This window comes from Cervus elaphus, chromosome 29 (genome assembly GCF_910594005.1).
Source record: "Cervus elaphus chromosome 29, mCerEla1.1, whole genome shotgun sequence".
NCBI lineage: Eukaryota > Metazoa > Chordata > Mammalia > Artiodactyla > Cervidae > Cervus > Cervus elaphus.
In genome coordinates, this window is record NC_057843.1 from 6,042,877 (window position 1) to 6,067,929 (window position 25,053).

At 40.7% G+C, this 25,053-nt stretch overlaps 1 protein-coding gene across 1 annotated transcript in view; it reads left to right on the forward strand.

The window, feature by feature from the left end:
- The window catches only part of GALNTL6 (polypeptide N-acetylgalactosaminyltransferase like 6), a 1,387,945-nt gene that overhangs the window by 1,237,421 nt on the left and 125,471 nt on the right, over positions 1–25,053 (forward strand). The window contains exon 7 of the mRNA XM_043891291.1: positions 12,147–12,264. Coding sequence (XP_043747226.1) covers positions 12,147–12,264 — 118 coding nt within the window. The remainder of the gene's footprint in view (positions 1–12,146; positions 12,265–25,053) is intronic.

Below are 25,053 nucleotides of genomic sequence, written 5' to 3' on the forward strand. Positions count from 1 at the left end.
TGGAGTGGGTTGCCATTTCCTCCTCCAGGGGATCTTCCGAATCCTCCACATCTCCTGCATTGGCAGGCAAGTTCTTTACCACTGAGCCACAAGGGAAGCCCAAAGTTTTGATAAGAGGTATTAAAAATTCATGCCACTTACAGCCCATTCTAACTTAATATAAAATACTAGGAAATGAGACCAAAATTGCCTTTGCGTTGCAGTCAGTGCTGAAGGGAAAAAGCATTATTTTGCATTCCTTACTAAGATGAAGGGGCAATGTTTTCGTAAGCAGAAACTATCAAATGTTTATTAAATAAATGAAGCATAAAACAAGCTTTCTTGCAGTTTCATCCATGCCTGGATTTTAACAACCAGCATTTATCCCTGGAATGAGAAGTCCTGTTTGTATATGGAAGAAGGGCTCCCCAGGCTGCACGTGGCCTTGTTGGTTCTGAACAGTCTCTGTGACTGGAAACAAATGACTTGCTTTGCCATCTCACACCATTAACTGTGTTCCTTGTGGTGTTGGTTTTGATGGGAGGGATCAGAACCTGGGCTGGCAGCCAGGAGAGGTCATTCCAAGGGCCATGGCAGCATGCACAGGGGAATGGAGCCTGATAGACCAAAACAAATGGGGGACCAGGAGCTGAAGTCAGGCGCCCTCAGCAACACTGTCAGGGGTCTGTGGGGAATTTGTGTCAAAACAAAACTAGGAATTAAACTACCACATGACCCAAAAATCCCACTACTGGACATATATCCTTTCCATATTCCTCAGGTACACATGTACCCCAATGTTCCTAGTAGCACTATTTACAATACCTAGGACATGGAAGCAAGCTAGATGTGCATCAACAGATGAATGGATAAAGAAGTTGTGGTACATTGATACAATGGAATATTACTCAGACATAAAAAGGAACACATTTGACTCAGTTTTAGTGAGGTGGATGGACCTAGAGTCTATTATAACAGAGTGAAGTAAGTCAGAAAGTGTGAAAGTGTTAATCACTCAGTCATGCCTGACTCTTTGTAACCCCATGGACTGTAGTCCACCAGGATCCTCTGTCCAAGGGGTTCTCCAGGCAAGAATACTGAAAAGAGAAAGATAAATATCACATACTAATACCTATATATGCAATCTAGAAAGCTGGTACTGATGAACCTATTTGCAGAGCAGCAGTGGAGACCCAGACATAGAGAACAGACATGTGAACACAGGGAGGGGAGGAGTGGCTGGGCCAAAATAGAAAAAGTAGCGTTGAAACATGCATGCATGCTAAGTCGCCTCAGTCATGTCGCCTCTGTGCAACCCAATGGACTGTAGCCCATCAGGCTCCTCTGTCCATGAAATTCTCCAAGCGAAAATATTGGAGTGGGTTGCCATTTCCTTCTCCAGGGGATCTTCCCCACTCAGGGATAGAACCCACATCTCCTGTATTAGCAGATGGGTTCTTTACCACTAGCACTTATTCTAATTGCTGAAAGGTTGGAAAAATCAAAGAATGATCTAGGGAATTTATAATAACACTGAAAAGTAAAATTACTTGCACCTTATCACACACACGCAGGTTTTTTTTTCCCCATGACCTGTTTGACCTTAGATATATCACTTGATAACTCTAGGTCTCAGTCTCCTAATCTGTAAAGTGAGGTACTGAAATCTCCTGCTGACTCGTTGAATTGTGGTCCATCGCCCCCGTGCTGTAGAGTTGGATTGTTATATGAAGGCTGCAGTAAGAAAACATACTCTCTACTGTGTCCGATTCACGGGAGGTACTGAGTCAGTTCGTGGGGTGCTCTGTGATTACCTAGAGGGGTGGCGGGGGGGGCTGGAAGGGAGACTCAAGAAGGAGGGGCTGTATGTATGCACATGGCTGGTTCACTTACAGGAGAAACTAACAACACTGCAAAGCAATTATATTCCAATAAAATGAAAATTTAAAATAAAACGGCAAAAAAGAGATAAATGATACAATTCAATATATCAGGAGCTTTGTAGCCACTCCTTCCAAAATTCTAATGTAACCAATGATCTAATACTTAAAAGAAAAAACCTGTTAGAAAAGATTCTATGTTTGAATCTGCAGTATCATTTTACTCAACAATTTGAATCCTAGTTGAAAATAATAATTATATTTTAGCTGTAACTGTTCTGAGGCATGGGCCAACTAAAAATTTCTCATTACATAATTGAAAATTATGTGGTTTGTCTTGATGTTGATTGACTTGGCTTGATGGAGTCCTGAGGGAAATCATGCCATTCATTTCTGATCAAATTCACATTCCAACCCACACATTCAGAATTCTCATTGACACCACTAAAGTGAAAGGAAATTGAGAACCAGATCTCTAAGAGACCAAATTGAAGGTTTCCTTTGGGTTTTTGGACCTAGGTTTTAATTGCCCATTTTAAACATAAATTTTTACATGTATTTACCTTTCAGTAGGATATTTTTTTTTAGTCTTCTGACTCTTAAAGAATAAACAAGATGTATTAAAATGTGAAATAACACTTTCTGAAAGTGAGAGAAAGTAGACAAAAATATTCTAGAGGTTTTTCTTTTGTTATTATTAAAATGCCATTTTTGTTCATATGTGAGGAAACAGTCCCTGTGTGATATAGAGAATATTAGGAAGACTAGCAACTTATTGCAATTCTGTGGGAATCATGGGGTTAGGCTACTAGAATTAGGAACTACATCCCAGGGCTTCTCTGGTGGTCCAATGGTTAACACTCCCTGTTTCCACTGCAGAGGATATTTGTTTGATCCTTGGTCCAGGAACAATGATCCCACGTGAAGCAGGGTAAAACCCATCCCCCCAAAAAAGGATACACCTTCTGGTTTAGCAAAAACAACCAAGAATACGCTTTGAAAAATGCATTTGCAAATGAGAACATGAGGAATTTTTCACTGGCACCAAATAAGAACGTTTCTAGGACATTACATAATTGCCCAATGAACTTAAAGTCAGTAAAGTTTGGAATATAAAAACTGATGTGGAAAAGTAAACTAGTCTACTGTAAGTTAAAAAGGAAAGCATATTCGTTACCTGGTTCAACAGCCACCATACAAAATGGAAAATTGATTTCCATTAGGTATTCACCAAAGTCACATTTCTATGGCCTGAAGAATAAAGAATCTTCTCTAGGAATATGTTGCTTCATGGTTATACCCATTTTAAAAGTCAACCCAAGGATAACAGTTGCTTCCTAATAGCAAAACCCAAAACCTGCTTTGTGACATTACCTGAGCAATGCTTATAAAGTACATTAATATGCTAAAAGTTACACGGACACACAGTCCCAGTAAAACATGTCTACAGTGTGTTAATATTCCCAGGGAAACAAAATCAATAACAGTATTTTGGAAGAAATCAAGGAGTATGAAGATAAATAAATTAGAAATTGTAGGACATGGGGCCAGTGGGAAGGGTTTTGGGCAATTAGTATATATTTAAAATGGAAAATAGAAAGTAGAAGAAAGTGAAGTCACTCAGTTGTGTCCGACTCTTTGTGACCCCATGGACTGTAGCCTACCAGGCTCCTCTGTCCATGGGATTTTCCAGGCAAGAGTACTACTGGTTGTCATTTCATTCTCCAGAGGATCTTCCCAACCCAGGGACCAAACCTGGGTCTCCTGCATTGCAGGCAGACGCTTTACCGTCTGAGCCACCAGGGAAGTCTGAGGCACCAAGAAAGTAGAAGAATAAGTTAAAAATAATCAACAGCCCTTCTCCATTTCCTCTGATGAGAAAACAATGCAACAATGAAATCTTTTTCAATCTACAGGGAACAAAGGTATCCTTCTCTTGATGTCGCTGAAAAACACTGCGCGAGACTTAACCCACATCTGTGTGATGAGGTGTGGATTTCAGTCTGCACACCCACCTGTGCATGACAATGTGCCATGTGCTCAGGCGTGTCTGACTCTGCGCCCCCACGGGCGCAGCCCGCCAGGCTCCTCTGTCCATGGGATTCTCCCAGCAAGAGTACCTCAGTGGCTTGCCATTTCCTCCTCCTGGGGAATCTTCCCTAATCAGGGGTCGAACCTGAGTCTCATGTCTCCTGCATTGCAGGTGGATTCTTTATCTGCTGAGCCATTTTCTCCAGAGCTACTCAAATCCAGCTCTGAGGTCTCTGCACAAAAGCAGCGGGAAGTTCAGTCTCCCTTACAATGGCAGTCCCTCCTTCTCCAGGAAGACAAACATTCCAGAATCCAATGAGGCCAAACCAACAGACTTGTCCTTGTGACCATGGCTACCAGTTCACTGGGGTGGCCACCAAGAACCTTGCTGGCAAGCCAGCTGGTTTTGGATCCAGCAGTTCTGGGACTTCCACACAGGATAGCTTGTTACAGCCAAGAGCTGTGGTTTTTTTGGGGGGTGGGGGGTGGGGGGGTATCCTCCCTGTGTGTCCCAGTGGCACTTCCACAGCACAGGGTGGGGGGCTCCATCACCCCAGGGTGACAGCTCTGCGGGGGTCTACCTTCTCCCCTCTCTCTTCCCTCTCTGCGCATCATCTGCGATCTCGAGCTGGGAAGGGCAAGAATTGGAAGGACAAGCTTCTATGAGCCTTTGAGCAGACTCTTCCTGCCAAGCCACCAGAAACACCGGGGCCGATGCCCTGGCTCACTCTGCGCTTGAAGGAAGAGGGTGGCGGCCATCAGGGGAAAGAACAAATATAGACTAATGTAGGGACCATCTGTGCTGCCTGGCATTGCCCATTTCGTGGACCAGCGGGGATTCTGAGCGCCCACCCTGCATGGCACTGCATGGGTCGCCTCTCAAGCATCACCTCCCCCCCCCACCCCACCCCATGGATGCTCTGGCCCCAGCAGCCCTGGCCTCCCTCCTCCTCTTATTACTATTCTCCTTCCCAGCACGGGGCCTTTTCCCATCCTTAGCCTCAAATCCATCCTTTATTCCTCTTTCTTTCCTTTTTGAAAAATGAATTACCCTGGGAAACTTTTCAACAATTCCTCTCCAAGTATTATCACAATAATGATGTTTCCTTGGCGAAATCGACCAGTAGACTGACAGATATTAATATTTTATGATAGATCTGTAATTTCTCGGTAGAATTGCCACTTTTATCTGACTCTCCTCTTATTTTATCAGATCCTAAATCATTGCATTTGGACTGGTGTGAAACTTGAACTAACGTGTCAGGTTAGGACACAATTTACAATGAAACTTTAGCTTCCAGAAGTGGAAAAGTAAATCAGTTTCTACAGTTTTACTTTTTATAACAAACCAGAATACAAAATTCTAGGAATTTCTCCTAAAGATTTACTTACACATGTGGAAATGATATATGTACATTATTTATTGTGGAAGTTCTGAAATAGGAAAATAGTGAAAATAATCTAAATGTTCACCATATATATAGATGGATACACAATTTTATGCTTAATGGAATAATGAGCAAATATTAGGAAAATAGAACAAGAAAGCTCTTTTCAATATGACATGACCATTAAAATATGTTATGGAGGGACTTCCCTGGTGGTCCAGTGGCTAAGACTCCAAGCTGTCAATGCAGGGGACCTGGGTTCAATCCCTGGTCAAGGAACTAGATCCAACATGCCACAACTAAGAGTTTGCATGACACAACTAAAAGTCTTGCACGCCACAACTAAGAGAACAGCCAAATAAATAAAAAGAGATATAAAAAAATATGTTAGAGAGTTTTAAAAAGAATTAGGTAAAGACCACTGGATGTAGCATACAACCATTTTCATAGAGTAGGAAGAAAAATAAGATTTATATTTGCTTATATGACTATGAAATATCTCTGAAAAGATACATAAGGAAAAATCATGGTTGTTTGTGATGATACAATTAGAGTGGTGGGGAGCAAGATTCTTTGTAAACACGCAAACATACCATCTACTAAAAATATACATTTTTTAAATATTCTAAAACAAAGACTAATGGGTAGACTTTTGGACTTCCATTTCTGAACAAACTGGAGTAATATGGCCCAGATTTACCCTGTCATCTGAAAAACCAAGAAACTAATACACATGAAACAGTGGTTTTTCAAGATACCAGACATCTGGGAATGAAGGACAGTGATTCCTGAGAGATGGGAAGAAATTAGGTGAGGCCTGGAATCATCCCCAGCTTGCTTACTTGAGAGAGCCTCCAGGCTGTGGTGTAAGGAGGGGAGCCCGGTGGGGCCAGCCTAACTTGGTGTGGAGCCAAGTCCGGGGAGAACAGGGCAGCTGGAATTTCAAGGGCAGAAGAGAGTCACATGGGAGGGAGCTCAGAGACCTGCAGAGGGTACCCCCTGAGTCCTCAGCAGAGGAGTGACAAGAGCCTCTGCCCACAAATGCAAAAGAACCACTAGAAAGAATCAGAAGAAACAGTGGCCAGAAGGCACCCAAGGCTCAGAAGAGGGTGTGTTCCCGTCAGACTGAACAACCCGATGATCGCAGGACATTGACTGAAGCACACACGGGGTCTTGCCTTAAGGGTGTGAATAATTTGTAGATTATGCCTTGCTTAAGGCTTCCGAAAGGGTCAAACTACCTCCAATTGCATCCTGGAACAAAACTCAAAAATGTTCCAAATATCTAGCACCCAAAAAGTTCTGTATCTCCAAGAAAATTTTTTTACGTAGGCAGAGAAGCACCAAATGCAATCATGAAAAATATTCAATTAACCGTAAAGATAAGGAAAGGAGGAAAAGGAAACAACAGATGGGACATATAGAAAGCAAAGAAGATAATAGTTTTAAGCCTAATCACATGAATGACCATATTAAAAATAAGTGATCTCAACATCCCAATGAAAAAGCAGGGATTTTTAACAGCAAGATGCAACTATAAGCTGCCAACAAGAAAACCACTTTAAATATAGACACAAGAAAGTTGAAACTGCTATACTAATACCCAAGCAAGATCAATGCCTGAGTAAAGAATATTACCAGAGGTGATAAGAGTCATTTTGTAAAGAGAATGAGGTCAATTCATCAAGAGGACATGAAATTCCTAAACATATACGCACTTATTAACAGAGCTACAAAATGCATGAAGCAAAAACTTGATAGAACAGAGGAAGAGATAAACAAAACCAGAATTATAGTCATAGATTTCAATATCCCTCTCAGTAATTGGTACAACAAGGAGGCAGAAAAATCAATAAGAATATGGAAGACTTGAACAACACTATCAACCAGGTTTACCGAATAAATATTCATAAACCACTCCATTCAATGGCAACAGAATACATTTGTACAGATCACAGTCTGACCCATTAAAAAACGCCAATAAATTTAAAAGGATTCAAGTCTTTCAAAGTGTGTTCCCTAACCACAATGGAGTTGCATGTAAATCAATAACAGAAAGATCTTCAAAAAAAACTCTCAAATAGTTGGAAACTAAACTACATACACTTATATAACCCATAGGTCACAGAAAGAAAACAAAAGAGAAATTATGGAGTACTTGACATGATGAAAATGGGAACACTGAATATCATTTTTTTTTTTTTTTTCGGAGTTCTTCTAAAGTAGTGCTTAGGGGAGACTTACAGTACTAAATAGCTTTATTAGAAAAAAGTCTCAGATCAATAATATCAGCTTCCACCCTAAGTAACTAGAAAAAGAAGAGAAGATAAAGTACAAAGTCAGTAGAATAATTAAACTAATGAAGCCCATGGAGAAATCAATGAAATATAAAACTGAAAACAATAGAGAAAAATCAATGAAACCAAAAGTTAATTCTTTAAGCAGATCAATAAACTTCTAGCCAGATTGACTAGACAAAATAAAGGAATAACATAATTTGCTCAGCACCATTCATTAATCATTGCAGAAATGCAAAACAAAACCATAATAAGATACCACCATGCCCCTGTTACTGCCCATATCAAGTATATGAGGATAAGTGGCAGTTGGAACTCAAATACAGCTGGTGGGAATATAAAGTTACAAGCACTCTGGGAAAGAGTTTCTTAAAGGTTAAGAACTGTTCTTATTAAACTGTTACACAGTTTCTTAAAAGGTTAAACCCACACCTACCACATGATTTAGTCATTCCACTCCCAGGGTTTTTCTCAAGAGAAGTGAAAGCATATATCCACACAAAGATTAACACAGAAAACTCATAGCAGCTTTATTTGTAATAACCCCAAACTGGAAAAAAACCCAAACGTTCATCAGTGGGCAAATAGATAATCAAACTATAGTATATCCATGCAAATGGAATACTACTCAGCAATAAAAAAGGAAGAAACTATTAAGACATTACAACAAGAGTGAGTCTCAGAATAATGACATGAATGAAAGGAGTCAGATACTCCCAAAGAGTACATACTGTATGATTTCATTTATATAAAATTCTAGACAATTCAAACTCATCAGCTGCTGCTGCTGCTAAGTCACTTCAGTTGTGTCCAACTCTGTGTGACCCCATAGACAGCAGCCCACCAGGCTTCCCAGTCCCTGGGATTCTCCAGGCAAGAACACTGAAGTGGGTTGCCATTTCCTTCTCCAATGCGTGAAAGTGAAAAGTGAAAGTGAAGTCGTTCAGTCGTGTCCAACTCTTAGCGACCCCATGGACTGCAGCCCACCAGGCTCCTCCATCCATGGGATTTTCCAGGCAAGAGTACTGGAGTGGGGTGCCATTTCCTTCTCCATCAAACTCATCTACAGAGGCATAAATCAGTTATGTCCTAGAGGAAAGAAATGAGAAGAGGGTCAGGAGGGAGGGAGGGATACAATGAGGAAATTTTGGAGGCATGATAGATGTGTTACTTTTTCCTGAATGTAATGATGGTACCCAGGGGTATCCATAAGTCAAAACCTATCACATTTTCCACTTAAAATATTTGCAATTCATTGCATGACAACTATACCTTAGTTACACTGTTCAAAAGAGTAATGGACAAATACAAATAAATACATAAACAAAAGGTTTGTTTCTTACCAATCATTCACACTAATCAAGATAGAAGATGCTAATTTATCTAGGGCTTGGAAACAACATCAGTGAAGGTAAGGGGGTCCATTTGAATTTATTTTATTATGCCTCAAACTAACCAAAGACACATCCCAAGTTTAGTTTTTTATAAACTCATCAAGAAAACGAGATGTTGTGTTTCCAACAAATCATTTACAATAAAAAATATCAATCTAGGATGTTCTCTTCCCAATATCTATACTAGTTCCATATCTATAATAGTAGTAACTCTAGTTGGGAGATTTAGTCTGCACAGTGTAAATTCTGTTGCACCCTGGCCTCATGTTTTACACAGTCAAATGAGAACACATTGGTAGGACTTAAGATCTTTCCATTTGTGGTCCAGACTGAATAGAACAGACAATTTCTTTTTTTAATTTTTTGAAATGCAGGTGTATTTTGGCCAAAATAAACACAGCTCAATGCCATGTTCCCTCAATATTACTGCATATTTTTGTACATTCTAATGATTTTTCTTGCTGTGTTTAAACTGATGTCAACCAAGTTTACTTCCAGTTTTGACCATATCTCTGGTCTAAGAACATATATATCCAGCTGCATTCTGGATATCCTAATTCCCCCAACACTCAGACGCATCATCTTCCCACACACCTAAACTAGTCCCTGCCCCATTAGATCCAGAATTAACAAATTAGGTACGTGCAATTCCATTATGACTATTGCTCTTTTGGGGCTTCCCCAGTGGCTCAGCAGTAAAGAATCCGCCTGCAATGCAGGAGATGCAGGAGACGCATGTTCGATCCCTGAGGGGGAGATAACCTGGAGAAGGGCATGGCAACCCACTCCAGTATTCTTTCCTGCAGAATCCCATGGACAGAGGAGCCTGGCAGGCTGCAGTCCACAGGGTCACAAGGAGTCGGACACAACTGAAGCAACTAAGCATGCATGCATTGCTTTTTTTTAACAGTGAAGCAAACTATATATTATGCTGGGTTATCTCTCAATTATGTTTTACAATTTATTGTTAAGGATTGAGACTTTCTAATCACTTAAGCCCAAGCCCCATGGAATCAAAGATGACAGAGATGAATCAAATACAATCACTGAGGAACTGCCCCCAGGACATGGTACAATGCCAGTCTGTCCCAGCTACAGCTGTGATTCCCTCTGAAATTCAGTGCATGGAAAAATGGGAAAAGAATATACTGCTGGAGAGAGAGCTAAAGTAAGGCACATCTGGTTCCAAGCCTTCTATTTCAAACAGAGTTTTTAAAATGCATGAGATCCTTTGTGTTATTATTTCAATCCTGCTCACTTTCCTAGGGGAGAAATAAATCCCTCTTCCTGTCTTGTAATCTTTCCATCTACAGAGAGCATACACATATTTTTTAAAACCTTAAACTGAAGTGATTAGGCCAAGTACCATCGTAACATGCAAAGTCTCTGAAATACACAACACACTTAAATAAATTCACATTTATGTCCCTCTAGAGCATCATAGAAAGTTACCAACGGCACAACTTCAGTGAGTCTGTAAATTGGTGTGTCTTATTTACTTAGACATTTTTAAACATGTCTTCAGTATTTAGTGTCTTGTACTTATATGTATAAATATCCTTTGTTTCCAAAAAATCTTCAGAAGTGTCACAAAAATTTTATTGATTGTGTGTGTTTTTACAGATTTGCTTGGTCTGCATGAAGTGCTCTCTAGTTGTTTCATGTAAACATTTATGTCGCTGTCTCTCTTTACCCGGGGTAAAGAATCCTCCTGCAGTGCAGGAGACTCAGAGACGTGGGTTCAATCCCTGAGTCGGGAAGATCCCCTGGAGAAGGGAAGGGCAACCAACTGCAGTATTCTTGCCTGGGAAATCCCATGGTCAGAGGAACCTGGTGGGCTACAGTCCATGGTGGGATCCTGGTGGGATCGCAAAGATTGGGACACAGCTTAGCAACTAAACAACATCAACTCTCTTGAGACATTGAAACAGAAACAGCATTGCAAAAGGCTTTGGAATCAGCCACAGTGCCACCACCTTCCTGGCCCAGACAGGATGCTGGGCCCTCCCTCGTCCTGTTCTCCCAATAGATCACAGGGATGGTATTCCTAGGGCTGCAGTGAGGATTAATCAAGGGAACTGGACAAGAATCCCACAGAAGAGCCCAGCACATAGTGAACATTCAAAAACACAAGACCAGGGACTTCCCAGGTGGTCCAGCGGCTAAGACTCCAAGCTCCCAATGCAGGGGTCCAAGTTTGATCCCTGGTCAAGGAGCTAGACCCCACATGCCACAGTAAGTGTGTGCATTTCACAACTAAAGACCCCACATGCCACACCTAAAAAGTCCCACGTGCCACAACTAAGACTCAGCATAGCCAAATACATAAATATTAAACACACACACACACGTGAGCTGACTCCTCTGGCAGTCCAGTGGTTAAGACTTCATGCTCCCACTGCAAAACAGTGGCAAAAACATTAACAAAGAATAATAATAATAACAGAAAAACTGAAAAGCTGCTCCTGAGTTTCAAAAAAATAACATTTTAGGGCAGGATCCAATGATTATAAATTACCTCATTACCTAGTAATGTGACTGCAATGCATCCTAGCAAGAACAGAAAACTTGAAATTATTACTTGATCAAAAGAATATTTCCTAGAAAGGTAGGCTTTTAAAAGAACATCATTAAAGTGAGAAGACCTAGTTTAAACTCCAACATCGGCATGCTAATAACTAGTTCTGGTTGGTTATTTTGTTCTGACCATCTTATAGTCTGTTAAATGGACATGACCTGGAAATGGTAGGTGCACGGTGAATACATAAGAGAAGTTAATTAAAGGTATGGTCTACAACTGCGTTTTCTACGTTTTTATGTGTCTGATAGCATAAGATCTCTTTCACTTTGAGGAAAATCCATAAAACCACTGATTTTCCCAACATATGAGTCACTAGTCATCATATACTTCTCTCTGATGACAAACACATGGAGCTAATGTGTGGTTCCAAAGGGCGTGAGTGGCTTGAGGGCCTGAACTATGAAGTTCAAAGCCCATGGGGGTTCCAGGAGCGATCAGAGACCCCGTGAGAACTCATGTACACTCACAGAAAACCTGTGCTGAAAACCTCTGTGCGGTGACCACGAAACTTAAAGTTTGCTATTTTTATCCCCAAGCAAAATGCCAGGGTCCCCGGTGCTCAGAGCCCTTTAAAGATGGTTTTATTCCTTTCACAGGTCTCCCGTTATGGCTGGAGGTCTCTTTGCTGTGGATCGCAAATGGTTTTGGGAGTTGGGTGGCTATGATCCAGGTCTGGAGATCTGGGGAGGAGAGCAGTATGAAATTTCTTTCAAGGTAAGCCGTCAGCACCCTTGCCACACTAGGTTGGCCTCTTTTTGACAATTCTAATGGAATGGCGACATTTCGTTTTGTGACCTATGTTATAAATTGACATCGAAAACAGACATGTCATTTTCCCACCCCAGCTTTTGGCTGAGAGAGGCTGCTTCCTCCTGAAGCTTCAGAGAGACGCAGTCACGCCATCAAAGTCAAGCAGAGGAGAAAGACCTCGGGGTCCCTCTTGCAGGCAGGAGCCGCGCTGCGCGAGCGCCCTGAGGCTCCACCGGCAGTGCGTTCCTTCTCAGGCCCCCAGAGCAGACAGACAGGGGCAAGGAGGTGACATAGTGGAATTACTGGAGCTTCTGCCCTTTGTGCTTGTTCTAGAACAAACACATACTTTAGAGAAGGAGATGGCAACCCACTCCAGTATTCCTGCCAGAAAAATCGCACAGAGGAGCCTGGTGGTCCACAGTCCATGGGGTTGCAAAGAGCCAGACACGACTGAGCGATTTAATGATTAAATGATGTATATACGTATAACTGAATCTTTATATAATTCCAAAACAAGTGAGTTTTTTATCTGAAACTACTCAGGTTTCGTTTCCACTTGCTTGGACCATAAGTACTCCTGAAATTATATACTTTATTACATATATTCTCAGTCGTTCAGTTGGGCCTGACTCTTTGTGACCCCTTAGACTGTAGTCCACCAGGCTCCTCTGTTCATGGGATCATCCAGACAAGAATACTAGTGTGGATTGCCATGCCCTTCTCCAATCGAACCCGCTCTTCTGCATTGGCAGGCAGATTCTTTAACCACTGAGCCATCCAGGAAGCCTTTATTACATATATATGCATGCATATATTCTGATATACATATACATGATATATAAATATATAATAGTATATCAAATTTCAGGATTTGTAAATGACAACATTTACTACAACTTATGAAGATCAGATAATCAAAGCAAAATAAACTATGCAAAAGGTTTTCTTTTTTCCTTTATCCTTGTCATTATTCATACAGAAGATAGTGATTCTCACAAAATTTACCACACTGAAATCTCAGTAAATGAATCAGCTCTCTTAATTACCTCTATTATAAAGTCAAACCAATTCTTGCTAAAATAAAATGTATCCTGAATACAGTAAAAGTCAAACCTAATAGTCTAGCTAAACTTTTTTAATTTATGCATAAAAGAAATTTATAAAACTGGTTTTTATTCAACTGTAATAACCATATTCAGTGTGTTAACAGAAATGTTATGTTGTCTCCAAAGTGTCATAAAATAAATATCCCCAAAGAGAAACTCAGGAGACATGACGGCAGGCTTCAGGACATCTAGAATTTTCAATCTGATTGCTGGCAATAAACCTGGAAACACTATTTACTAAATCAGTGCTTCTTTTCACCATTATTGAAACACATCTAATTTCACACTTAGGCACTGTTTCCTCAAACTTCTGTACAGGTGCACTTATACCATTTATTCAATGATACAATGATTAAATGATACACAGATGCTAGGCCAAGTGCTTTACATGCATTATATATTTTAAAACCACAGCTCTAAGAAGTTGGTATTATTCTATTTTATAGATGAAGAAACTGAGACTTAAAAGTTTTAAAGATTTTTACATTAACTTTTTTAAGTTCTAAAGATTAAATAAACTACCTGGTGTTGCTTACGGATAAAAATGCTCAGTTTGACTCAATTGCAGAGAATACAGAAACACAAAATTGCCCGTTCACCCAAGTCATATCTGCCAACACCATTCCCAAGTTCACAGTTATATTGTTAATCTTCAGCTAATGGTTCCACTCACTGAACAGAGGAGCATGTCTTCATTATAGCCCAAGAGCATGGCCGTGAACTCCGTGCTGACTCTGGCAAAATACTACTGATATCAGATGTGGTCCAAAGCTGGAAGGAATTACAATAATTCCTTCCACTGGAAAAACAGAAAATTGCATTTGACTCCAGCAGTAAAGGAAAATACAGCATTGCTACATTTGCAATATCATCAGAACTCAAAGAACACTTTTTACTTTTCACAGTTCAAGAGTTTTTTTGGTTTTTATATTCTCTCAATTCCTGAGTTCTTTAGGTCTAAAATGCTATTAAGAAAAAATCTGTATTGTACAATAATAAATAGTGGAAAGAGTGTAAAGAAAAGGGAACCTTCTTAATACCGCTGGTGGATTATAAATTGCTGCAGCCACTGAGGAAACCAATATGGACGGGTTCCTTAAAAAACAAAACATTAAGAGTTGCTATATGACCCAGCATTCCCACTCCTGGGCGTGTACCTGGACAAAACTACAATTCAAGAAGATACATGCACCGCTGTATTCACAGCAGCACTAGTTAAAATAGCTATGACATGAAGACAACCTAAATGCCCATTGACAGAGGAATGGATAAAGATACGGTGCATATATATACAATAGAATGTTACTCAGCCATAAGAAAAAGAACAAAAAAAGATGTCATTTGCAGCAACATGGATCAACCTAGAGATTAACATACTAAATGAAATGTCAGACAAAAAAAGACAAGTACTATATAGTATCATTTATATGTGGAATCTAAAAAAAAAAGAAAGCTACAAATGAACTTATTTATGAAACAGAAATAGACTCACAGACATAGAAAACAAACTAGTTACCAAAGGGGTAAGCAGGGAAGGGATAAATTTGGAATTTAGGATTAACAGACACACACTACTATACGTAAAATAAACAACAAGGACCTACTGTATAGCACAGGGAACTATATTCAATATCTTATAATAACCTAAGAATCACCTGAAACAATGTAAATCAACTATGCCTCAATTTTTTTAAATTTATTGAATTATTATTTATTTGACTATGCCAGGTCTTTAGTTGTGGCATGTGGGATCTATTAATAAATTCCCTGACCAAGGATTGAACCCAGGCTCCCTGCACTGGGAGCATGCATGCCTAGCCACTGGACCACCAGGGAAGTCCTTATACTTTTTAAAAAATTATTTAAGAAGAAAAAAAATGGAAAAAGAAAACCTGTATTAAAGAGATACCTGACTTTGAATAAAGAACCGGGTGTAGATAAAAGGACTGCGGGAAATCTGAGAGTTTGCAGAATGGACATCTGCATTCTACATCACAGGGGTATTTTTAAGACAAATATAAACTTGAACCTCTCACGTCGCTATCACTTCTATCTATTGCTTCTTTTCAGGGTGACCTGGGGTTTTATTACCCCACTTCCTCTTTCTCCCATTATCTGTTATTCTGAAGGTTATAATTGGAATGCAGCCCTGCTGTCTTTGTCTAGAAACCATGGAAACACAGCTAGAGGTTCAGGACTACATTGCCCCAGGTTGTTTGATGGGAACGCCAGATTCTTTGTCAACAGCTCTGTCTTATGGGGTCCCATTTCAGACACATCCCTCTGTCCTTCCCGCCACTGTGGGCTGAGCTTGGGCTTGCTGTCCCTCTCTGTCAGTACTTGGAACATGAGGGGAACATACTCAAGCAGGTTTTGGCAGAATTTGCATGGAAGATGATGAATATTTTCCATATAAGATAAATCAAAAGAACTGTCTACAAATAGCTCTGCTCAAAGGCATTTTAAAAAGTCAAAGAAAAATCAAATATCCATATTTGGAGAAAAAGTACTTCCCTAGTAGCTCAGTTGGTAAAGTATCTGCCCACAATGCAGGAGACCCAGGTTCGATCCCTGGGTCGGAAAGTACCCTGAAGAAGGAAATGGCAACCTACTCCAGTACTCTTGCCTAGAGAATTCCAAGGACAGAACTGACCTTGGGGTCCCTATCCCTCTCTATTAGTACTTGGAACATAAGGGGGACATATTCAAGCAGGTTTTGGTGGAATTTGCACAGAAGACGAGGAATATTCTCCATATGAGATAAATCAAAAGAATTGTCTACAAATAGCTCTGTTCAATGACATTTTAAAATGGACTCTGTGGGAGAAGGCGAGGGTGGGAGGTTCTGAGAGAATAGCATTGAAACAAGTATACTATCAAGGGTGAAACAGATCACCAGCCCAGGTTGGATGCATGGGACAAGTGTTCGGGGCTGGTGCACTGGGAAGACCCAGAGGGATGGGATGGAGAGGGAGGTGGGAGGGAGGATCTGGATGGGGAATACATTTTAAATCCATGGCAGATTCATGTCAATGTATGGCAAAAACCACTACAATATTGTAAAGTAATTAGCCTCCAACTAATAAAAATAAATGGAAAAAAAAGTCAAAGAAAAATCAAATATCTGTATTTGGAGAAATAGTCCATAAATTGTGATTAATTTTACCATGGGAAGCACTGTCAGATACTCGGTGGTCAGCCCTCCAGGCTTGGGAGAATGTACAGACAACTGAGAATTCACCAGTCTATTTCACACCATCATAAAGAAATTGTTTCAAGTCTGAAACTTAGAAACTCTCATTCAAAAGACTTTGGTCTAAAAGAAAAAAAAAGACTTTGGTCTGCATTTGTCATCAGGCATCTTTGCTTGCTGTTTGCACGTCAGCCAAAGAATCATTTCACTGACGTTTACAAGATTCTGTGGCTGAATGAAAATATGTCCAGAGAACTGTGTGTGTTAGTCTCTCAGTCTTCTCTGACTCTTTGTGACCATATGGACTGTGTAGCCCTCCTCTGTCCATGGCGGCTCCTCTGTCCATGGAATTCTCCAGGCAACAATACTGGAGTGGGTAGCCACTCCCTTCTCCAGAGGATCTTCCTGACCCAGGAATTGAACCCAGGTCTCCTGCATTGCAGGCAGATTCTTTACTGTCTGAGCCACTGAGAAAACCAAGGTGGGGTGGGGGAAACCTCTGCTTTATATCAAAAGGCTGAGTTTGGGGTCAGACGGTGTTGGCTATGAGGGCACCTCAGTTCTCTGTCTCTCTGAATATCTTTCCTTTTTCTAAGATCTGGCAAGGTGAGATTTCATGCCATCACACAGAGACCAGCACAGCATACCACAAAAACGTTTCTGTGGTATTTCATGACACAGTCAAGGAAAAGAGCTCTCTAGAGAAATGATCCATCTGCCCTGTGCTCAGGCTCCAATCTCTTTTAATATGAATCTGAATTCTCACATGACCCAGAATTATCCAGCTGCCTTTCAAATGTTGCTAGGTTACCAGCTGCCAGGAGGAAAAAGCACCATTAAGTCAGACACTCAACTAGCTCTTACTGATCATCTAATTTACATCAGGGTGGCATTCCAGGTGCTCAGGTTGGAGATGCAGCTGGGAACAAAAGGGCTTCCCAGGTGGCATTAGTGGTAAAGAACACACCTGCCCATTCAGGAGATGTAAGAGATGCAGCTTTAATGCCTGGGTCAGGAAGATCCCTTGGAGGAGGGCATGGTAACCCACTCCAGAGTCGTACACGATTTAGTGACTGAACAACAGCAAGTGACCACCTCTGTCACGTGCTCTTGTCCTTCCCATGCGTTAAGCTTAAGGTTCGAATGTGTAAGGAAATTATAACTTACCTCTCACAGTATTTCAGCCTTTATCAGTCACTAATTCATTCAGTGGGCATTTATTTATTGATTACAACGTGACAACTCTGGGCTAAGCTCCGAAAATTCAAAGATAAATGTGAAAAAAGGCTCTCCAGTTGCCACCTGGAGAATTAATTTATTCCAATTTCTCAGTATTGTTTGGAATATATGTTATCTCCATATTCACAGAAATAACTTAATATACACAGGAACCTCTTCAGCAGCCTCCCTCCCTGTTCTTTTCTTCTCTTTCAACTGATCTCCAGTTTTTACTCATTTAATTCCCTGAGTCGCTTTATTTTCCCCTCCTAAAAGCTCACAATTGCTCCTAAGAACCAAACAAATCAAATCAGCGTACTGAATCATAAACCACGAAACTTTCCCTCAGTTGTCTGCCTCACCTGTCTCCAGCTACACCGCAAACCAGCTGAAGGGGTGCTTTCCTTTCCTTCCCAGAAAAGATGGAAACACATCCATCTATCACTGTCCTTGTTTATTGCAGAGATTTTTAGCTAACCAGACTTTGCTCTGTTCCTGAAAGTTTGAGTTATTCCCTCTAAAATATTCATCAGAAACCTTCACCATGAATCCATGTGCCCTGCAAGCTAGACCCTGCAGAAACATGCAAGAAAGCCCAGTACGAGCCTTCAGGTCAAACACAACTGAGATGGGTATTTCACCCATTAAACATAAACATCAGATAAAGCAGAAAAGCACAAAAAACTTGGGTTAAGCATCTCCTCTAGGGCGTCCCTGATGGCTCAGTGGTTAGGAAACCGCCTGCCAGTGCAGAGGACGCGGGTTTGATGCCTGATCCAAGAAGATCCCACGTGCTGTGGAGCAGTTAAGCCCATGTGCCACAACTACTGAGCCTGTACTCTTGAGAACCCCAACTACTAAGCTCGCGCCCCCAGAGCCTATGCCCCAGAAGAGAAGCCACCTCAATAAGAAGCCCACACACTGCGGGGGCCACTAGAGGGTGGCCCCCGCTCAACACATCTAGAGAAAAGCCCATGCAGCATCAAAGACCCAGCACAGTCCAAAACAAACCTCCTCCAAAGTAAAACAGACAAAGGTACATTTATTCACAGTCTTCTAATGCAAGAGAAGCCAAAGCTGTTCCTTCTGCATTTGGGTCCTCGAGTTGGGGTAAACTAGAGATGCATGGAACACATCCACTTTGCATCCACCAGGAGTCCCAGCTTGGACTCCTCTAAACTGAAATGAGAGGGACTTCCCTGGTGGTCCAGGGGTTAAGACATCACCTTCCAATTCAGGGGATACTGGTCTGATCCCTGGTTGGAGAGCTAAGATCCCACATGCCTTAAAAAAAAACAAAACAAAACATAAAACAGAAGCACTATTGTAACAAAGTCAATAAAGACTAAAAAAAACTGAAATGAGAACCTGAAGATACCTGGAAGCTATCTTCATGCAGTCATAGAATCCTTCTGATTTTTTTACGATTTTTACTTGACTCTTTAGTATTACTTCACCCACACTGATTTGACAGCAATTTTTAAACAATTCCATCTTTTAAACTCCTCAAATTAGTTTTGATATGAGCAACAACTCTTTCCATAACACTATTTCATCAATTCAAATGATACATCATCAAATTACATAATTATACTTTTTTTTAACTGGCACAATCCTGTTTGGGAAGAAATACACTGCCTTTGGGCTCTTTTTTTAAGATTTTTGTTTGTGTGTGGGCCATTTTTAAAGTCTTTACTGAATTTATTACAATATTGCTTCTGTTGTTTATGCTCTGGTTTTTTGGCCATGAGGCTTGTGGGGTCATAGCTCCCTGACCAGGGATCAAACCTGCACCTTCTACATTGGAAGGTCAGGTCCTAACCACTGGACCACCAGGGAAGTCCCAATTGCCCTTGAGAGACACCCAACTGCGAGCCAAGGATTCCAGTGAATCCAGGACAGCCTGTATGCGTCATGGGTCCACCTCATATGAATGCTATTTGCCATGTTTACTGAATGACTAGAGTGATGGTTTAGACATTAAATTGATGAAGCAGATTCAGACCTTGCTGTCAAAAACTCTCAATCTCATAAGAGACAGGGAAAGCTCGTGTTGCAAGGGCGGGGGCATTGCTGTCTCCGCACGGAGGCAAATCACCCAGCTCCGGGCTTCAGGTCTGGGGTGAGGCCTTGTCCTCACTCAGGCGCCCCAGTTCCCTGCTGTCTGTCCAGGGGGCTTACAGGTACACCAGGCAACTGAGTGGCCAGTGCCATACAGTGGAGAGGCAGGGTGGGGGCCGTCTCCGTGCCCTTCCGTGTGACCCTTCCAGGCTGCACGCTGGTCCTACAGACCAGCTCTCAAGCCAGTCTGCAGGTCGTCACTTCTGTTCCCTTCCCTCGGGCCCCATCTTGTGTAGTCTCTCTGTTGTTGTTCAGTGGATAAATCGTGTCCAACTTTGTGACCCCATGAACTGCAGCACACTAGCCTTCTCTGTCCAACACTATCTCTCTGAGTTTGCTTAAACTCATATCCATTGAGTCAGTGATGCCATCCAACCATCTCATCCTCTGTTGCTCCCTTCTCTTGCCCTCAATTTTCCCCAGCATCAGGGTATTTCCCAATGAGTCAGCTCTTTGCATCAGGTGGCGAAAGTATTGGAGCTTCAGCTTTAGCATCAGTCCTTCCAATGAATTTTTAGGGTTGACTTCCTTTAGGATTGACTGGTTTGATCTTCTGGCTGTCCAGGGGATTGTCAAGAGTCTTCTCCAGCACCAGAGTTCAAAAGCATCAATTCTTTGGCACTCAGCCTTCTTTATGGTCCAACTCTCACATTCATACATGACTACTGGAAAAACCATAGCTTTGACTATAGGGACCTTTGTGGGCAAAGTAATGTCTCTAACCTGGGAGGAAAAAAAAAACAGTCCTAAAATAAGCCTGGAAGGTTTCTTTGAATCTTTGATCTATGTGACTGTGACTAGGAAGAAAATGCCCCCAGAGAAAAAAATAGAAGATGGAAAATGCACTGAACGTAACAAAGAAAATACTTAATACTGCCACACAGAAATAAACACAACAGCTCAAAGAGACTAAAATATGCCTGAGATTTTAATAGATGGCATCCATTTATTTTGCATCCCTTTCTGATTTTTAAAAGCTTCACATGGAGCTACCTGTGTTCCGAAGTCCTGGCCATTCTAGTCTTCCTATACTGGTAATAACTGTTATTTGGCCCTTTAGCAGGGAAAAGTAATGACTTAGCATTTAAAGGTCATTGAATTTAATTTCTTATTCCATTCAACACTAATGCAAGGTAAAAATATAATTTCTATTTCGTAACTGCAAAGGCAAGCCATTACCTAGTTAATATCAAGGAAAGGAGCAGAATTCAGGTTTGCTCTACAAACCATTAGCCTAATTTCTCTTAGCTGGAAAAAAAAGTAGATTTTATGTCCTCTGTGTGAAAGTGGCTACTCTAATTCTCTGAAACCACTTTAAAAAAGAAAAGCAGTTTCTTCCCAACTGAATTTTATCCAATATGGGGGTTGACAACTCCTGTTATGATTTAATGTAAAATTTAATATTTTACTGTCTTTAAAATGCAATGTCTATTCAATAAGATTTGCATATACACAATAGAGACTGATCATTGATTATAAAACACTCAGCTTTTTATTCAAACAAAGTAACAGCCATCAATTTGGAATTTGCTAGAGTGAAGGAAACTATAGTCTAGAGCTTAGTCTCATTACAGAGCTTCTCAAGAACAAACATGGATTTTAATTGTTTGTACTTGGAAAATCAAACTTGATAACCTCACTAAATTAGCGGAATTTAAAGTTCCCAACATAGTATATTGAGCTTCCCTGGTGACTCAGATGGTAAAGAATTGGCCTGCAATGTAGGAGACCCAGATTTGATCCCTAGGTTGGGAAGATCCACTGGAGAAGGGAATGACACCCCACTCCAGTATTCTTGTCTGGAGAATCCCATGGACAGAGGAGCCTGGCGGGCTACAGTCCATGGGGTCACAGAGTCGGACATAACTGAGTAACAAACATTTACTTAACACTTAACATAGTATTTCAGAGAAAGCGATGGCAGCCCACTCCAGTACTCTTGCCTGGAAAATCCCAGGGACGGAGGTGCCTGGTAAGCTGCAGTCCATGGGGTCGCTAAGAGTCGGACACGACTGAGCGACTTCACATTCACTTCTCATTTTCATGCATTGGAGAAGGCAATGGCAACCCACTCCAGTGTTCTTGCCTGGAGAATCCCAGGGACGGGGGAGCCTGGTGGGCTGCCATCTATGGGGTCACACAGAGTCGGACACGACTGAAGTGACTTAGCAGCTTAGCAGTAACATAGTATGTAGCCATCAAAAAACTTTTAAGTGTATTTATGGTTCAACAATTGAATATTATACAATTATAATTTACACTTTTAAACTGGAAAAGAAAGGTCTGCTCTTATAGAACACTCACAGCAACAACAAAAAAAGAATATGAAACAGAAATAGGAAAAAAAACCTACTCTTGACAAAAGTATCAGATCTCTTACCCCCAACCACAGTGTATAAGGAAATTATCACATGCAGTAAGATCAATTCAGTGATGGGCTTTCCCTGGTCATCCAGCAGTTAAGACTCTGTGCTTCCAAGGCAGGGGGCACAGGTTTGATTCCTGGTCAGAGAACTATGATCCCACACACCACGTGGTGTAACTAATAATAATAAAGTCTTCATTAAGGAAAATATAATAATAACAAAATTATTTTTTTAAAAAATATCAATTCATTGATGATAAATTGGGGCAGGAGACATGGGTTCAATCCCTGGTCCAGAAAGATCCACATGCTGTGGAGCAACTAAGCACGTGGGGCACAACTATTGCGCCTGTGCTCCGGAGCCTGGGAGCCTCAGCTACTGAAGCGGCACAGAAAGAAAAGCCATCACAATGAGAGGTCCATGTGCCGCGACGAGAGAGTAACCCCCTCTCTCCACAACTGGAGAGAGCCCACGCAGCAATGAAGACCCAGTACAGCCGAAAAATAAAATACACTTTTAAAAACTAATCATATCTTTTTTAAAAAATTGATGGTAAATCAGGAGCAAGGGAAGACAGAATGTCCAGCTACAAGTCTCATTTAAAGTCACCAGACCTCAGTTGCCCAAAGTATTTGGGGGAAATCCTAAGAAGAAAACCAACAATCACTTGTTCGAAATAGTAGCAACAGGAATGACTGCCAGTGGCCAGAGCTTCTCTGAACTGAGTCTGGCACCAAAGAGAGGCAGTGCATGGCAGACTGGGGGCAGGTCTGAGGAGGTCTATATAGACCAGCCATGTTTGCAGGAAGCAGGCTGTTAGTGAGGCAGAATGGAGGAAAAATACTCAATATCCAAGCAGCCCTACAGCAGCTAGTTTCTGTTGGATGCAGCCAATAAAGGCTAAATGAATTCACTCACACACAAAATCCTGTGTCATAAAGTGAATGCTTACCGTCATTGTTAAGAAGGACACACCCTACTCAAAGATTAATTACAACCTTTTCAAGGAAATAGCATATTAAAATACTGTAAGAAAAAAAGGAAGAAAAGATCAGGAATGGTCATCAAAATCATGTTGCTGTATATATGTTATAAATTCTTCTAAGAGGTTAATGAAGTCATTGATTCTGTAAAACAATGTGACATGCTGAGCTTGCTGAGATTAGACAAAATATTGAAAGAAAGCAGGAGATTTAAAAAAAAATAAGCAGCAGCAATTGGGATATAATGAAAAAGCCAAAAAATGAAAGTCACATTGAAAGCAACACAAAAGAAAAAAGAATGTACTGAAAATATAGAGGGACATAAAAGATAAGACTGAGAAAAAGGAACAAAATGAAATTAAAATGAACCAAGTTAAAAGTGGGGCTTCCCTAGTAGCTCAGCTGGTAAAGAATCCACCTGCAATGCAGGAGACCCCGATTCAATTCCTGGGTCAGGAAGATCTGCTGGAGAAAGGAATGGCTACCCACTCCAGTATTCTTGGGCTTCCCTGGTGGCTCAGCTGGAAAAGAATCCACCTGCAATGCGGGAGACCTGGTTTGATCCCTGGGTTGGGAAGATCCCCTGGAGAAGGGAAAGGCTACCCACTCCAATATTCTTGCCTGGAGAATCCCCATGGACAGAGGAGCCAGGTGAGCTATAGCCCACGGGGTCACAAAGAGTCAGACACAACTGAGTGACCAACTACAGCACAAGTTAAAAGTAGTAGAGTGGAATGATATGGAGGATAAAGGAGCTCACATTAGTGTTAAAAGGAAAAGAGGTAAATTAATGTATTTCAAAACCTAGGAGATACAGCTGAAGCAGTGTTCAGAAGAAAAGGTAAATTCTTTTCAGAAGAAAAGGTAAATTCTTAAATTCCTACATCAACATAAAAAAAGAATAAAAAATAAACAAACTAAACATCCATATTCAGTTTGCAAATAAAAAATAAATTAATCTAAGGAAATATTAATAAGCACTTGAAAAATCAATAATTTATAAAACCTAAAACTAGTAGTGCAATAGCTGATTCTTTAGAACCAAAAATAAATCACTAATAAGAGATATAGATAGGTTTGGAGACAGATTAAATTAGTTAGAAAATAGTTAATTAACATTTATTAGAAAAAGAATACATAAACTCTGACTGGAGAAGGAAATGGCAACCCACTCCAGTATTCTTGCCTGGAGAATGCCATAGACAGAGGAGCCAGAGTTGGACACAACTTAGCAACTAAACCACCACCACCACCATATATAAACTCTGAAACAACCTAAATGTCCATTGACAGATGAATGGAAAAAGACAATGTGGTACACATACACAATAGAATATTAATCAGCCATAAAAAAAGAATAAAATAATGCTGTATGACCAACATGGATGGACCTAGTGATCATCATACTAAGTAAGTTAGAGAGTGAAAGACAAATATCATGTGATATTGCTTCTATGTGGGATCTAAAAAAAGGGTACAAATGAGCTTCTCTGCTAAACAGAAATAGACTCAAAGACATAGGAAATAAGCTTATGGTTAACAAAGAGAAGAGTAAGGGAGAGATAAATTAGGAGTTTGGGATTAACACATACCCACCACTATATATAAAATAGATAACCAATAAGGACCTACTGTATAGCACAGGGAACTCTACTCAATATTTCATAATAAACTATAATGGAAAAGAATCTGAAAAAGAATAAATATACATAAATGTATAACAATCACTGTGCTGTACACCTCAAACTAACACAACATTGTAAATC